Source organism: Juglans regia, chromosome 16 (genome assembly GCF_001411555.2).
Source record: "Juglans regia cultivar Chandler chromosome 16, Walnut 2.0, whole genome shotgun sequence".
Lineage (NCBI taxonomy): Eukaryota > Viridiplantae > Streptophyta > Magnoliopsida > Fagales > Juglandaceae > Juglans > Juglans regia.
The window spans coordinates 23,268,193-23,285,750 of NC_049916.1; the positions used below are offsets into that span (position 1 = coordinate 23,268,193).

At 38.4% G+C, this 17,558-nt stretch overlaps 2 protein-coding genes across 5 annotated transcripts; one reads left to right on the forward strand and one right to left on the reverse strand.

The window, feature by feature from the left end:
- The first annotated feature begins 2,490 nt into the window (after window positions 1–2,490).
- On the forward strand, window positions 2,491–3,634 carry LOC109006665. The gene has a single exon (XM_018986028.2). It carries the CDS (start codon window positions 2,646–2,648, stop codon window positions 3,129–3,131), a length of 486 nt encoding a protein of 161 aa, XP_018841573.1. The 5' UTR covers window positions 2,491–2,645; the 3' UTR covers window positions 3,132–3,634.
- Window positions 3,635–11,110: 7,476 nt separating this feature from the next.
- LOC109006664 (calcium-dependent protein kinase 26) lies at window positions 11,111–17,106 on the reverse strand. Of its 4 annotated transcripts, none has more exons than XM_018986025.2 (9): window positions 17,037–17,106; window positions 15,886–16,718; window positions 15,371–15,514; window positions 15,139–15,291; window positions 14,446–14,561; window positions 14,008–14,175; window positions 12,637–12,861; window positions 11,913–12,060; window positions 11,111–11,454 (listed from the first exon to the last, which is right to left on the reverse strand). In XM_018986025.2, the coding sequence occupies exons 2-8, from the start codon at window positions 16,643–16,645 to the stop codon at window positions 11,938–11,940; spliced, it is 1,689 nt and encodes a 562-aa protein (XP_018841570.1). In that variant the 5' UTR covers window positions 16,646–16,718; window positions 17,037–17,106; the 3' UTR covers window positions 11,111–11,454; window positions 11,913–11,937. The 4 variants fall into 4 exon arrangements, with proteins under 4 accessions (XP_018841570.1, XP_018841572.1, XP_035542292.1 ...); XM_018986027.2 differs by having other exon boundaries at window positions 11,111–11,484; XM_035686399.1 differs by lacking the exon at window positions 17,037–17,106 and adding an exon at window positions 16,985–17,034 and having other exon boundaries at window positions 11,111–11,484.
- Window positions 17,107–17,558: the final 452 nt, after the last annotated feature.

Sequence of the window (17,558 nt, forward strand, 5' to 3'; positions counted from 1 at the left end):
AGAAATTTAATTAATAACTTTATTAAAAAATAAAATAATTATTATTTTTCAATTATTTTTTCCCTCAACCTAATTATTCAATAAATATATTTTGTCAACCATTCACCCAACAATCACATATACAAACATACCAACATTTCTTCTACCCATAAAAACAGTTTACTAAAATTACAAAAACAGTCCACTATTCCACCAAAACAGTTCAATAATTACAAAACAGTCTACTAAAATTATAAAAATAGTCCACTAATCCATCAAAACAGTCCACTAATTACAAAACAGTCCATTAAAATTACAAAAATAGTCACTAATCCATAAAAATAGTCAACTAAAATTACAAAACAATCCACTAATCCATCAAAACAGTCCAATAATTACAAAACAGTCCACTAAAATTACAAAATTGCATTGTGCAACCTGATGCAGAATTTTCTGTTCCTCCAATTTGTAGGATTTCTTTGATATGCAAAGATTCTGTAGTTTACAGGTTCAGGAATTCTAAAGCTAGCAGTTATTTATATTAGATTGTGTCATGTCATAATTATTTTATTGCTGTGCTCGTTGCTCTTTTTACTTATTTGATTGAATTAGCTTCTATTTGAAGACACCCTATTGTTGGTAAAGCTCATAGTTTGTCCAAAATAAGTATCAGCATAGCAAAGAATATGTGGTAGAAAGAATATACACATAGGGTATGTCTTGGCTGAGATGACCTTTCATTTTCTTTTTTCAATGAGAAAATATTTGTATAAGCTGAAAGCCGCAGCACACTCAATATATTGAGTGTAAAAAAAAAACTGATGTGAGGTGTGCTGTGGCTTCCAGCTGATACGTAGCTTTTCCCTTTTTCAATTTCACTTTTAGGATGGCAGACACAAATGCACTTTTTGGTCTATACAGCAAAATAAGGTCGATAGGCTCCAATACAGCAATGTGTATATCAAATATATGTTGCAAACATACATTTCATGATATGTTACATTCACTTTTTGGTCAAGTTTTTGGGAAAATAATTTTCGAATAATTTTCTTTATAAGCTATTGGATTATTGTGTCAAATGCACGATCAGGATCCATCCAAAGGATTTACTGAAATACAAAAATAGAGGGCACTCGAGTCTTCCCAAGTAGATTAATTGAACAGATGTTATTAGTGACTGAATTTGCAAATATCAACACTATAAAACTCTACAAATGTTAAACTTTATGTCAACCATATGAACATATGTCATTAACTGGAAAGAAGTGTGACAAAATGAGTAGAACCAAATCTTGTATCAACCATATGAAGAAACAAGCATTCCTAGTATTAGATTTACTTCATCTCAAAATATGACCAACAAGGCCTAAAAAAATATCACTCACTTAAATTACTCATATGGAACCCCCTCCCCTGAAAAAAAAAAAAAAAAAAAAAATCGTTTATTCTCTTCTCTTCTACCTGGGTAGCCAACCTCATTCAGCATCCCTCACTTAACATAACTCCATTGATAAGCATCAAATAAACTCACAAAAGTATGTGCATGTAATACAAATTTAACATTCACAGTTCATAAACAGGAAGTGCCTCTAAACGAGAAGAAACCGATAGTACTATCTAAAATCGCACAGTTCATCAAAATCGCAAATCAAAGTTCATCAAAATCAAAATAAAAATTGCAAATCACATTTCATCAAAATCACAAATCACAATTTATCACAATCGCAAATCACAGTTTGTCAAAATTGCAAATCAGTTTGTAAAAAATACCCAAATCACAATTTTCTTGTGACGGATTTGTGGAGGAATATGCAAACTTGGGGAGTCACAGCGGTTCGTTTTGTATTCTTTCTCTCTCTCCATCTCCCTCTCCCTCTCTCTCTCTCTACTCCTCTTCGATGGCGGGTGGCGGTGAAGCCCAAGCTCCCAGTTCGTCCCTTTCGTTGGAGAAGCAGTTCGAGCCTCGAGGACTTCCGAGTTCAGCTCCAAGAGTCCGGAAGCTTGCGTGAGCATATTCAAGCTATGGCGATAGAGATCGAGTCCACCACCAGGCTTGTGTATGCCAGTCTCCTTCTAGTCCACCAGTCTCGCCCAACTCCTGATACTACAACCTAGGGATGAAAGAAAATGAAAACGAGGGAATCGGACGAAGAAAGAGAAATAACGAGGGAAAGAGAGGAAATGTAGATGAAATCATAAAATAAACATTTCAAGGGTGGACAGTGACTCACCAAGTTTAGAGAGGAGTTAAGATCAAATGCTAAACTTTTAAATTTTTAACTAGTCCAATGTGGGAGCATTTTGATGAATATAGCTAAATTATAGACTTGCATTGACATTTGACTAGTCCATTATCAATGCTCTTAGTCTTTCTCTTTATAAATTGAGCAATGGAATTGAAGATATTCAACCCTGTAAATTTGTAATGCCCTCCACAGTTGAAAAAATCATTGGTTTTTACTGGGAAAAATAAAAAAGGGAATAAAACAGCCTGTGATAGAACTTGTGAACGCTACATTTCACCTCCTTTTTCTTTCTCCCTCTCTGTACTCATCCTCTGGACATTGACAACCCACCTCCACTGCTACAGCCAACAACAACAACAACAACCCACATTTCATTTCATTCTCTTCCTTCTTCTTCTTTTATTCTTCTTAGGCTACATCATGAGGACCATGATACAGAGCCTTCAAGATCGAAGCTTTATACCCAACATGCCCACAAACCAAGCACTCCCTGTCTCAAAAGTGGACTCCAAAGAACATGGCCTACGCAGAAGGCTCTCCTCCCTCTCCCTCAAGATCCAACCCATTGCTTCCCCTGCAACCTCATGGGCATTCCGCAGGTCGAAGTCTCTGTCATCCATGGGAGAATCTGCTGGCAGTTCTGTAAGGAAATGGTGGGACTGGGGCTGGTCTTGGATTCTCTCGAGGAAGCCCATTTTTGCAGAGGATCTGGAGATGAACGAGGAAGAATCCAAGATGCTTGGTTCTCATAGCAAAGGTAGCTGGAGTCATGTTTTTTACAAGGTCAGGTTTGAGATCAGAAGACTCGTGGGTTCTGAACGTGTGGGTCTTCCTCAAACCTACAGGTACGATTCCTACAACTACTCCAAGAATTTCGAAGATGGAATCTCGAGAACCCAAGGCTGAGAAAGGTTGGTCAGCATGAAATGGGGGTGTTAAAGTTGCAAAAACCTTTGATGGTATAAAGGTTCCAGACTCAGATCAAGACTGGAATTCTGTATGGCTTATAATTTTTGTACCCTTTTCTTCCCTTGTTAGTGTTTATCCGTAAAGATTACTGGGTTGTGATTAGACAGAACATTATGCTACTACGTGGGATTGTTTGGAAGGCAGTTTAGGAGTGTCTGTTGATTGCCAAATTCGTTTTTTGGTAAAATTACCCTGCATACTGTGTGCCTGCCTCTGGCGTCAATATCATCATTCTTTTCATGTCCATAAGTTTCAAGCCACTGATTTGCGGTGCTCAAAAAGGGGAATTGCATGCAGGATTTGCTCGTTTGTTGTTAGTCAATATTGTTCCTATTGTTCAAGTATTGATTGCTTAATTTTGAAGGTTTCCTTGTACAAGACTTGCTCCTCCATTGTGCAATGCGATGTTTATTAATATAATAAGCTGTTCTTTCCTCCAAGTGATATTAGCATTCAGTCTCTGTTTCCATATAATGAAATGAAAACAGCAGCACCTTGACTTGAGGCTTTCTAAGTTTTGTTTCTTTCCCTTTCTTTCTTCCCCTTTTCCAATCAAGCAAATCGCAGGTCGACCGCATTTATTTTTGTTTTGTTTTGTTTGTTTGTTTTGGCCTACTGCATGCTAACTTCATTGCTTGCACTGCCCGTCGGTGACATGTGCCAGTTCCACGATTCCCTACCAAGTACCAATCATTGCCAGCAAGGTTTGACATGATGAACTATTCAATCATCTGTCATTGTTTTACATCTTTTAAAACGATGATAAATTCTTTTTAACAATCAATATCATATTGTAATTTTTGCTACTTGCAAGACATCCCTTGTCATGAAATTATTATATCATAAAAAATTTGTATCGATGTGGAATCCACTTCAAGAGCTTGTTTGGTGTGTAAAAATATAGACTTGAAAATAGATTATTTTTTTTTTTCTTTATCTTGTATCTAGACGCCTAATTGAAGTATCATTTGAGTTGGGACCTTCCCAACTTGACCAAAATATGAGAAAATATCCTTTATTTACCGGTCCAGACAACACCAACAAGCCACTGCCTATATAGTAGTAGTTGAAAAGGTCGAGAGTCGTAGCTGGGTGTTCTGTCTGACAACGTGGAGACTGATTGGCCTCATTTTCTTTCTAAATTGATTGTATGTATATCAGAGAAGGGTGTCGGTGGTGCACAAATCCAGTTGATTAATCATTAATCACTATTCTTTTCTAAACAACAAAAGACAGAAAATGATTAGGCCCGTTTTGACCAGAGGACATGTTTACCATTTCCTCACCGACAGACAAATCTGCAAAAAGCTGTAGTTAAGTTGGTGAGTGGTATGGTGGAGATTATACTGCTCCTCTTTATTCTTGTTCGCAGGGGATTGGACCGATGTTTTTAAATACTTACCGGACTTCGATCAAGATATTGAAATGAAATATTTTAATATCGATATTATTTTGAAATTATATTTTAAAATAACGTTTTAAGATAATCGATATATAAATAAATTATATATATAAATATATATAAAAATTATATTTCAAAATAATAGTCTATATTTTTTTTTTTGATAATGGTAAGTATATTAATAAAAGAATAGGCAAAAGCCAAGTTCAGTACAAATAATGTCCTAGCTAAGTAGGAACATTGAAAATAAGGAAAGCATGGAAATCTTGGCCATTGAAATTAACAGAATGGGCCCAAGTACATAGGGTTCTAAACAAGAAAGCCTTTAGTTCATCTATTGATCTTTCCTTGTCTTCAAAAGTTCGTTCGTTACGCTCCTGCCATAGACACCACATGACACAAATGGGCACCATTTTCCAAATAGCCTTGATCTGTTTGTTACCTCTTAAATCTGTCCAACTAGCCAACATCTCCACCACGGACTTGGGCATAACTCATCCCAAGTCTAATCTTCTGAATACTTCATTCCATATCCCTCTAGCTATATCACAATGTAGTAGAAGATGATCCACCGATTCACCCTCGTTCTTGCACATACAGCACCAATCAACGATGATCACTCCTCGTCTTCTCAAATTATCTGTTGTGAGTATCTTACCCAAAGAAGCAGTCCACACAAAAAACGCTGCTTTGAGGGGTGCCTTGTGTCTCCAAATCCTTTTCCAGGGGAATTGGGTTGGCTGTTCTTGTGTTAAGGATTTATAATACGAGCGAACCGAGAATAAGCCTTTCCCCGTGTGTATCCACCACAACCTATCAGCTTGATGATTGCTGCGTTTGAGAGAATATAAGAGGCTGAAAAAGGATGCAAAAATATCAACTTCCCAATCATGTGCTGCCCGGGTAAAGTTAATATTCCATTGAATTTGTTCCCCCACTATTACCATAACTTCCTCCACGGATACATCATTATCACTTGCCACCCTAAAGAGAATAGGGAATAGATCCTTTAAAACCCCATTACCACTCCAATTATCATACCAAAATTTGATCCTAGTCCCATTTCCAAGACAAAATCTTATATGCCTGGAAAAGACCCCCCAACCTCTTCTTATATGTTTCCACAAACTCACACCATATGTCCCATTCACTTCATTGGTACACCATCCCCCCCATAATTCACCATATTTGCTCTCGATCACCAGTTTCCATAATGCTTCAGGTTCTTTATGGTATCTCCACAACCATTTCCCAAGTAATGCCCGATTAAAGCTTCTCAAATTTCTAATGCCCAACCCGCCAGAAGAGATAGGTCTACAAACATTTTCCCACCTGACTAGGTGAAATTTAAATTCTTCCCCCATACCTCCCCATAGGAAATCTCGATGTAGTTTCTCAATGCGAACTGCCACACTTGCTGGGATAGGAAACAAGGATAGAAAGTATGTCGGTAAATTAGATAACGTACTCTTTATCAAGGTAATCCTACCGCCTTTTGACAAATACATTCTCTTCCATCCTGCTAATCGACGCTCTACTTTCTCAATCACTATATCCCATATAGGAATCGCTCGTGAGACAGACCCCAATGAAAGACCAAGGTATGTCATAGGAAGTGAAGCAATCTTACACCCCAGAGTATTAGCCAACTGTCTTATCCGTCGCACACCTCCAATAGGCACCATCTCTGATTTATCCAAGTTCACTTTCAACCCTGAAGCTGCTTCAAAACAAAGGAGAAGGGCCTTTAAGACGCGAATCTGATTGTTGTCTGCCTCGCAAAAAATAAGAGTATCATCTGCAAACAATAAATGTGAAATATTAATTGATCCTCCTCCCGGGGATCCTATTGAATACCCATTCAGACACCCGTTTGCAACCAGAGCTGAAGTCATTCTACTCAGAACCTCCATTACAATGACAAAAAGTAATGGTGACAACGGATCTCCTTGTCTAAGGCCTCGTGTACTATTAAAAAAATCCGTTGGACTTCTATTTATCAGCACTGAAAATTTTGATGTAGAAATACACCAACGGATCCATGATCTCCATCTTTCCCCAAATCCACATCTCCTTAGAAGGTCTAGTAAAAATTCCCAATTTACGTGATCATACGCTTTTTCCATGTCTAGTTTGCATAAGACCCCATTTCTACCATCTTTTAGTTTGTTGTCCAAAATTTCATTTGCTATAAGTACAGCATCTAGGATCTGTCTATCCTTGACAAAAGCATTTTGAGGCTTTGAAATTATCTTTCTCACTACCTCACTAAGGCGTTTTGCGAGAACCTTGGAAATGATCTTGTAAACCCCATTTATTAGGCTAATGGGTCGGAACTCCCTGATTTCTTCAGCCCCAACTCTCTTTGGGATCAAAACAAGAAATGTGGCATTTAGGCTTTTCTCGAAATGTCCAGCTTCATGAAACTCCTGGAACACCAACATGAGATCATCTTTTAGTATATCCTAGCAAGTTTGAAAAAAACCCATAGAAAACCCATCAGGACCCGGAGCCTTGTCTTTGGCCATCTTCCTCACCACTTCGAAAACCTCACCCTCCTCAAACGGCCTCTCCAAATGAATACCATCCCTAGGCCCAATAGTGTCGAAGGCTAATCCATCAAGCTTTGGTCGCCACACCTCCTGTTCAGTAAGTAGTTGTTCAAAGAACCCAACTACATGATTATTAATTCTCTGTTCATCCTTGCACTCTGCCCCATCTATCTTCAGCATCTCAATATTATTAGATCTTCTGTGTGAATTAGCCACTCTATGGAAGAACTTAGTGCATCTATCGCCTTCCTTCAACCATAGTGCCTCGACTTTTGCAGCCACGAAATCTCTTCTAGTAGAATGATCCTCTCCATATCTGCAACCATCTCTAGTTTTTTAATCATTTCGTCCTGTGATAAAGACCTGGACTCTTGAATCCTATCCATTTCAGCGATCTCCCTTGTCTTGGTTTTCTTCTGTTCCCCAATGTCTCCAAAAGACTGTCTATTCCATAATTTTAAATCTTGTTTTAAAGCTTTCAATTTCCTCGCTAGAATAAAACTTGGAGTGCCCTGAAAATGATAAGCTGACCACCACTGTTTGACCCTATCAACAAAACTTTCTGTTTCTAGCCACATATTTTCAAACTTAAAATACCTACGTCTTCTTTGAATCCCACCAGAATCCAACATAATTGGCCAATGATCCGAACATAGTCTAGGCATTCTTTTTTGCCAAACCTCCGGGAAGTGATTTTCCCACTCAGGGGAAATTAAGAATCTATCTATTCGAGATCAGGACTGATTATTAGCCCACGTACCTAAGCCTCCCGCCATAGGTAGATCCACAAGATTCAACTCAAAAATACATTCTGAGAAATCAGTCATAGCTGGCCTTAGTCTTCTATTACCAAAGCTCTCACTAGGGAATCTTGTTACGTTAAAATCTCCTCCAATACACCATGGAAGATCCCACCAACTGTATACTCCAGCTAATTCATCCCACAGAAGTCTACGATCTATGTCTGAATTTGGACCATAAACCCCTGCAAATGCCCACAAAAATCCATCCGAGATGCTCATAAACGAGCATGCTACCGTAAAAGCCCCAATAAACTCCTCCTTTTTCTTCACTACCCTTTGATCCCACATTACCAAAACACCACCTGAAGCCCCATTAGCTGCCAAGTAAACCCACTCCACGTGTGTGCAGCTCCATACACTTCTTACAATACTAGTGGTGATAGCTTTCAACTTCGTCTCCTGTAAACAAACAATGTCCGCCTTCCATTCTCTCAACAAGTTTCTCACTTGAAGTCTCTTACTCAACACATTTAGGCCACGGACATTCCATGAAACTATTTTTGGTTTCATTTGGGAAGGGCCAGCCCCTTTCCTTTAGACCTTTCCCTACTAGAATTACCTTCAGAGTTCATTGACCAAGTCAACCTCCTAAGCTCTCGCTGTTTTTTGGATCCTATTTTCTTATGTTGTTGATGGCCTGCTTCAATGGCTGTGAGGAGTGCCATGAATTGCTCCTCATACCCTTCACATTTCAATCCCACAATATCCTGAATATCTTTTACTGTTTTAAAAACCCAATCTGAAGCATTCGACTGATCTGGGAAGAGACAGCTCAACGGGAAAGGATTTTGAATTTGAAATTCCTGTAGTTCCTCCAGACCTACTTCATCCATGGTATTTGACACCTGAATAATTCTCTGAGAATTTTCCTCATCCGAAAGGAATAAATCTTCACTTGCCGAATCTCCCCTTTCACTATCCCTCCTAGAAACGTCTTCGTTGAAAGGCTCAGAAGTGTCCGTCGGACCTTCATCACCCCCCCCACACCCCATCGGCGCGTTCTGTGCACACAGAGGAGGAAGAACAACGCTCGGAGTCGACGTGTGCTTCTCACCATTCTGTGCACCTTCGGTACCTCCCCCACACCCCATCGGCGCGTTCTGTGCACACAGAGGAGGAAGAACAACGCTCGGAGGTGGTGGAAGAACCACTTCTATCGTCGACGTGTGCTTCTCACCTTCCTGCTGGATCAGTGTCTTCGTCGGCGCCTTCTGAGATCGACGCGACAATGATTCCGGCAAGTCTTCATCCTGTTTAAGGCGCCGCGACGTCGATGGCAGCTGATCTCCTTCCTTCGCAGAAGTCGCCCTAGGCCTCCAGAGGTTTCGGGTCTTGAAGATGGGCCTCCACCTTCCGCGCGGGTCTCGGGCTTGATTTGGCCCGTAAGGGCCCATATGAGTTGGCCCTCCCGACGTCTGCCCCTTCCCCTTATCATCCCTTAAACGCCCCGTTTCACACTGACCCATTCCATCCCCGACAACACGCAACACTTTTTCAACTTCCTTCTGCAGGTCCCTCAACTGCCACTGCATGTCCCTCACCATACCGCGTACCTCCCGCATGTCTCTCTCGAAATCTCCTTCCCGAAAGTATCCCTGGTGACCTCGAGCCCCTTCTCCTCCGCCAGCCCCTTGCCTTGGCACAACCCTTGTCTCTGTCGATGTTAAAGCTTCTTTGTATGATTGAAATTGAGTTTCCTTCCCCCACTGGTGACCTCGAGCCCCTTCTCCTTCACCATACCCAGCAGATTTGCTGCCCAGCAAAGAGGCCTTCCTAAGCACCTCCCTCAATCTTTTCCATCCCCTTCCTCCCTCTTCTTCAGGAATCAACATGAGACTACGGCGCCCCCCTTCAGCATACACAGCAATCTCCAAGAATCTGCCGCGTTTATTGGAACATCTCTGCGCTATGAAACTCCTGTACCCCTCCCTTGTTGATGAATAATAATCCTTATTAACACCCGTCACACTCTCCTCCAATACTCTCTCAAGCCACTGAGCAGTGCTCAAGCCCATCAGTATCTCCTGTTTAAACCTTCTACCTCTCTCAGTGATACGTATGAGACCTCCTTCTCTCATGATGGAGAATATTTTTGCTTCAATGACAAGCTCCCAAAAACTTCCCATACTTATCTCCAGATGATATGACTTTTTCCAGATGATAACAATCTACATTCTACACTAAACTACATGCTAATCACCAATGATTTACATGCTAATCACCTCAAGAAAATACCAACACAGCAGCAAAACACAAGAAAACCAAGAAAAGCAAAAAGTGTACGGAGAGAAAATCTTAGGAGAGCACTTTTCAAACTTTTATCACTAGTCTATATATAAATAAATTATATATAAATACATATATATAAAAATTATAAATAATCTAGTCTGAATTAGGGGTTAAAAAATAAGTTTATAGTTTGAAAAAATGAAAAAAAAAATACAAGCTGAAATATCGGCCGGTACCAGCTGAAATATAAGCCGATACAGACCGAAATTTAGTCTGGTATGACCGGTACCGGCCAGTATGGCCGGTATTTTAGCCGGTACGGAACATATATAGTACCTGTACCAGCTAGACTGCCGAAACGAAAAATTTTGATCGTACCAGCCGATACGATATGAAATTTAAAACACTGGATAGGACTTCTTCCATTGTCGTCAAACTCAATCAATAACAGCTGCATTTTCCTATTTTCTAAGGCCCCATTTGTAACTTAGATAGTTTTGAGTCTAATTTTAAACTGACTCTAACATCTAAACATTTAATTATCAAATTATTAAACTCATCTCAATTCAAAGCTTCTTTACAAGTAAAATCTACAATATTTTTTAACTCAATATCTCTGTACACGTGAGACCCACAACCTTTTTTAACTTTCTATAAATACATCTAAACGCATCTTAACATTTAAAAACATCTAAACCCATCTTAAGTGAATCTTACAAAACTCACTCCACATCTCATCTCACTACTATTTATAAAGAACTCAACTCAACTCAACATCCAAACGGGACCTAAATGTGTAGCTTTAACAATCACTTCCACAGTAGACAATTATGGAAGTGGACCACTTATGGCATCCCAGATAAATTCACATCGATCCAACTTTTGTTCCAATAACTTTTTTTTTTTTTTGATAGGTTTTGTTCCATTAACTTGAACAAAATCTTTTTGACTTTTGAACTTTACATACTCAGAATCGAAGCAAAGCCTGAAGTAAAGAGATACATTATCCGTGGATCAAATCCCTTTTCTTTCAAATACAAACAGAAACCCCCAAATGAAAAAGAGCACCAAGCAATTCAGCAACATGAAAAGATGTAACACTTCACACTTAGGTCTACAACGCTTAAAAATATTTCTTTTTGAGCCATACAGCATCCCTCAATAAATGCCTCAACCTAGAACCTCCAAGACCAAAATGGTTTGGGAAGTGGGGAGGAATCAAAATTGTTTCTCAAAAGCTTCATCACTTATTGTCTTCTGCCTTGCTGTACAACCTGCCAATGTGCCATGCCATCAATATAGGACTGCAGATTTAAAACAGGTTAAAACGTTCCCTACATAAGACATAATTAACTGAATTGTGGGCAAAAGAATTGCAAGTTACATGGATTAACCCGGCTTTCGAATATTTCTAATTCCTTTGTTAGCAAAGTAATCTGTCAACTGAAACCAGTCCAAATCATTTGATTATCCAAATGGGAAGCTAGTTTGAACCTTTCCCACTTATTGACAGACTTGACTAATTATAACAGTTGTCATTTGATGACGTTTCGACTGAAAATTGATATTGATTATCCACTGGAATATAAGACCCTATGCACGATTTTATTTTGCCTTTAAAGCTCAACTAAGCACAAGATGTTGCCCTAACAGGTGAACGACCCACCAAGTTTCATGGTATTTGGAAAGAATTGGAAAGGGGGGTGGCTCAGATACACAAAGCTGAAAGTACCTGCACATAATAAGCTTGTTGGGAGCTAATGAACACCAGATCCATCTCTCATGCTCAAATTCAGACTGTTTCTCATAGTTCGTCTTCCAATTCCTGCATTTCCCTTTTGCATCATAGCAACAAATTCACCATAATCGATCCTTCCATCCTAAAAAAACACAAACAGCAGCACATCAGAAATTGCTCAACAAAGAAATAGTAAAGCCAGGGAAGACAAAATAAAACAAACAAATAGGAGAGAAGATAAGGGAGGTAAGCATTGTTTAAATAAAAAGAACAGTACTCAAGGGAAATCTGCTTGCCAAACCCCCGCATTTTGCGTCAAATTTATATCCCAATTTAGTTGAGCAATATATACTTAGACAGCAGATTCTTAAACCCAACCTTCAAAAGTTCTTTATATATAGAATTACGAAGGGAGAGATGGAAGCCAACCCTTAATCTCCCATTATTTAATGCACGATTGTAAAAAGAGTGGTGTATGAGTGTGCGTGTGGAGAGAGAGAGGGAGAGATTCAATTGCTTAAATGCAAGTATCGAGATTCGAGTCATTCAGATGAATACTTGACTTCAAAAAAATAATACAGATTCACAAGCAATGGCAGGACATTTAAAACTTAGATTTCAAGAATTAAACTCATATAGAGATTATTATATTAGAATGCATGATTGTTTACCGACTTCAGCTTCTCTGCTTAAGAGGAACAAAATGTAGATGACTTACATTATCTTGGTCAACTTCTCTAATTATATCTTCAAGAAATACATCAGTCATGTTATGTTCTTCCCAAGCTTGCTCCAGCTCGTCAACTGTAATATAACCGCTTCCATCCTTATCAAAGTATTGAAATGCTGCAACGAGATGTTCCTCACGTTCTAGTTTGTTAAGATGAACTGTTGCTGCGATAAATTCCCCATAGTCAATAGTCCCACTGTTGTCCACATCAGCCTGCACAGAGATAAAATAGCTCAGTAAATGGAACATATTGAACCCATGAAATAACACATTACAAGCATAATAATACAATAGTGCAATGTCACTCCACACTGAACTTCAAAGATAATTCAAAGGAAGTGATTAAGGGTGTTAAATAATGCTATGCTATATTGTACCCTCCTTCAAGTCTTGATGAGATGTCCCTACCAGTTCACTTCCCCAGGATATCCTTGTCTTATTGTAAATATTTCTCTTACATATATTGAATGGAAAAGATGAGGGCTGTACAGTGAAATAAATTCTTCCTTTCTACACTTACTATTTCCCATTATGATTAACAAAGGAATTCCAGTATCATAAATGATAATAATCCTTCCCATGTCCACTGTTTTTCTATTATGATAAAGGAAGAGAGATGTGATAACTAAAATTCCAAAAAGCTCTGCAACTGTGAACATAATTGGTTTCTAAGTACGTAAATTCCCAATTAAAAGGAGGCACTAAGTGACAACACATTTCTTCAAAAGCAAGAAACTTTGCACTAATGGCGGGTCCATATTCAAACATGCATCTTACAAACGAAATAAAAAAAATCCTCTGCTTTTCCACTCAAAGTTTCTTTGACAAAACCTTCATATATAATATTGACAAGGATACAAAAGACATATAAGAGTGCATAAATAAAAAAGTAGCGAAAAATCCCCAGCTTGGTGTACTTTCAGAACCACATTATAGTAGAACGTGACAAATACTACCTGAGTTTCATCTGAAAGCACAACTGCATAATGCTTATGAAATCAGGCTCTCAGGAATCAGGATATAAATTACCCAAACATAAATCTCCAAAGTATTCATTTGACATGAGATCACCAGCTTATGTTCTTTAATACAAGCAATAAATTTTAATCACCCAACACACAGAATTAACGTGGATTCCAATATCCCAAACGAAGCAATAACAAACATGCATTCCTTTTACGACAAGAACAGAGCAGATAAGTGGAACAAAAACAAAGAGAAGACTAAAAACAAACAGAGCAGCCTCATGAGAATGAAGAAGAAGAAAAAGAAAAGAAACAAGGTGATAGTGAAATATGAAATAAAACAATAAACGCACTACCAGAAAATCAGGTATTAGCTACAAAACAAATGCCTTACCGCTTCCATTAGATCACGTATCTCTGTATCCTTCAAAGTAGAGCCATATTTTCGCAAACCAGCTTTCAGTTCATCGAATGTAATCGAACCACTGTTATCAGTATCCATTGCCTGAAACATTTCTCTCAAACCAGCAATCTCCTCCTCAGACAGGCTTTCAGCTATTACCTGACAGCACAAAACAGAGATTAGAAGTTCCATCGATATGAAGAGTAGGCTCGATGTTCGTAAGGGGCATGCCAAAAGTCATCAAACATCAGTATGCTTCTCAAATAAACAGCCAACCCGATACAGAGTGCAACGCTGAATCTATAATTTTATTCAAACTCCTAATACCCTCTCTCTCTCTCTCTCTCTCTCTCTCTCTCTCTCTCTCTCTCTCTCTCTCTCTCTCTATAATATATCTTTTTTATTCCTGTTCCATGAACCTGTACTTACCCGTAAGGCCAACTTCTTTAACTTATTCATTGCAGAGAACTGCTTGAGGCGAGACAGTACAGCTGGATCCAGTGCTCTATCAGGAGCAACTCCATTTTCACATATCCATGGATGGCCTAAACAAATGATTGGTAAAGATAAATCTCAATTTCATCTTGAAATTAGTTCAAATAACAAATAAATTCAATAAGTAAACAAATGATTTTTTTTTTTTTTTATGCTCATTTTCCAAAACTAGCACAAATCTTGTGAAAGAACCACATCATTCACTAGACCTATCTAAAATCTATAAGGTGTAAATTAAACCATATATCGCATATACTTGATATACTCTATAGCTAATTCAACATAGACTGTTCATTCAAAGAACAGTTGCAGAAGAGGAAAAGACAAGGTAGCATTTATTTATAGGTCTCTAAACATTAATTGCAAAGTAGATCAACCTAAAAAACCTACTTTAGAAAGTCTAAAAGTTTGCATTGACACTGGAAAAACCCAAATGGTAGTGCCTAAACAGCTTATGCAGGTTCTGCATGCTGATGGTAATGTCTAGCTGTCTTGCATTCAGTAACAGTAGCATAGAGAACAAACATCAACAACTGAAAGGCCGTTTTATTAATTCCATCTACGTCAGAGCCCAAATAATTCTGTAAAGATCATGAACAAAATGAAGGACGGAAAGGCTAAACATACATAAAACTTCATGAGCAGTCAATCGTGCTGAAGGTTGAGAACACAGCATTTTTTGTATTAGGTCTTTTGCACTGCCAGATATTAGGGGCCACGGGTCTGATTCGAAGTCAATATGTCCCTTCAACACCGCATCAAATATTCCCTGCTGTGTTTCTGTATCACCAACAGATAAACTTTCAGTAAATGCATATAGAAACTTTCACCCACTTTAATAGTGTATAAACACACATACCAGCCCAAAATGGGGGCACACCACTTAGTAATATATACAGTATGACCCCCGCCGTCCATACATCTGCTTCTGGCCCATAATGCTTGAGGAGTACCTCAGGAGCGACATAATATGGGCTTCCAACCACATCAGTGAAAATTTGGCCTGAAATAGCAAGCCATATATAAAGATTAACATCTCCTGTAAACGCCTCATGAAATGCATTTTAGCTCTTCAATCATTATCCAAAGGCAGCAGCATCATTAACTTCACAAAAGTAAATTGCAAGTTAATTCTTATAAAAAGTATCTCCCATTAAGTTCACATATCATTTGGACATGCACACAATAAATTCATAACTTTAAAACATATAAATGCTCCATTGCATTTGGGGTGTACAATTATAGGGCCAAACAAATGCGTAAAGTAATAACAAAGGAAAAAATTCAGGTGCTTCAGCACCTTAATTTGCCAACAGATAATCTGAAACATACAAATTAAGGAGAGAGAAAAAGCACAGGCACTTGTTAAGTTACCTGGTTTGAAGAAAACAGAGAGTCCAAAGTCAATGGCTTTGAGAGAGAAATCATCATCCCTGTTAACCAACAGGAAGTTCTCAGGTTTTAGATCTCTATGCATAACCCCAAGTGAGTGACAAGCCTCAACAACACCTACAATGATCTTTGTCAATTCAGCAGCTTTCCTCTCAGTGTAATGTCCCCTTTGGATGATCCGATCAAACAACTCACCACCGCCACAAAGCTCCATCACAATATGCACATACAAGGGATCTTCATAAGCACCCTTGATGGACACGATATTCTTGTGACCTGACAAATGGTGCATTATCTGTATCTCCCTCCTGACATCGTCCACATCCTCCTTAGATATCAACTTCCTCTTAGAGATTGACTTACACGCATACTCCATACCAGTGGCGATTTCAGTGCAGAAATAAGTAGTCCCGAATTGTCCCTGTCCTAATTTACGACCCAAATTGTAAAGATCACGAATGTTTGCAGTCTTATGACCCAACACATAATAAGCTTGATTATCAATGCCGCGCTTCATGATGGCTTCTTTCTTGGTGGAACTAATAGCAGGCAAGTTGTTGTTTTTGGGGTTCTCTTTGGAGAACTCTTGGGCAATGAGCTGCTGGGTTTTCAAGCTGGAAGGAGAGTGTTCGGAAACGGAGTGGTCAGAAGGGGTGCTGTGCTTGGAAGTGGAACGCTCGTCGGGCTGGCCGTAGCCCTGAAAAAATTTCGCCTTGAAAGATCCACGGCATGTATTGCCCATGAAACAACCACAATTCACCCACACCAACTTCACTGCCTTTTCCTCATCCAGTAATCCCTCATTGATTTATTCACTGATAAAATTAAAGACTATCAGTCACAAATCCTCAACAAAACGAACAAATTTGAAATCTCAGTGAAAAAAAAAAAAACCCAAAATCTATGGTTTCCCAGGAAAACTCTTCTGTCAAAACAAAGAGACCCATAGGAATAGTCTGCTAAGTGCTAATCAAATATCCAAAGATCAAATTTTGAAACAAGAAATCACAAACTACAGAAGAAATGGATATATCAGAGAATAAATATTTAATACGCGTAGGAAAAAAAAAAAGAACCATACGGTAAATACAAGGGGAGAGAGAGAGAGAGAGAGAGAGAGCTGGAGCTATTACCAGTTGGTAGGAAATGACAGAAAATACGGGAATAAAGGCAACGTAGCTTAAAGTCTGAGATGTTTCCTCCTTCTCCTCCGTTCACTTTTATTTTATTTCAGTTTTTGTCGTTATTTAAGGATGTTACTGCTGAGAAACATCGAAGCGTATTGTGAACAGCTATCTTTCCCCCTCTCTCTTCCTTTTCCTTTTAGGGCAAGGCTACTCTGCCGCCCAGCATTTACCGCTGGGCGTGCCGCCCAGTCTTATTATTTTTTTTTTTGTTTTCACATTTTTTTAATATATTTTTATTTTTTAAAAAAATAAAAATATATATCAATACACTTAAAATTATTTTTTTAATTATTAAATAAAAATAAAATAATAAATAATAATAAAAATAAAAAATACCAACAGTCAAATTAAGTGTATAAATCAAGTGTATAAATAAGCTTTTCCCTTCTTTTTATTCTTAAAAATCCTTTTTCATCTTCTAAAAAGATTATATTTAGATATTAAATTAAATTGAGTTAAATTGAATTA

What these genes read in the sequence shown, in the direction of transcription:
- LOC109006665 (XM_018986028.2), top strand. Translation starts at nt 2,646, where the DNA reads ATGAGGACCATGATACAGAGCCTTCAAGATCGAAGCTTTATACCCAAC.
- LOC109006664 (XM_018986025.2), bottom strand. Translation starts at nt 16,645, where the DNA reads ATGGGCAATACATGCCGTGGATCTTTCAAGGCGAAATTTTTTCAGGGC. An exon ending in TACGTGATCTAATGGAAGCG is followed by an intron (nt 12,862 to 14,007) that starts GTAAGGCATTTG and finishes ATCTCTGTGCAG; the next exon opens with GCTGATGTGGACAACAGTGG. An exon ending in GAGAAGTTGACCAAGATAAT is followed by an intron (nt 12,061 to 12,636) that starts GTAAGTCATCTA and finishes GTGTTTTTTTAG; the next exon opens with GATGGAAGGATCGATTATGG.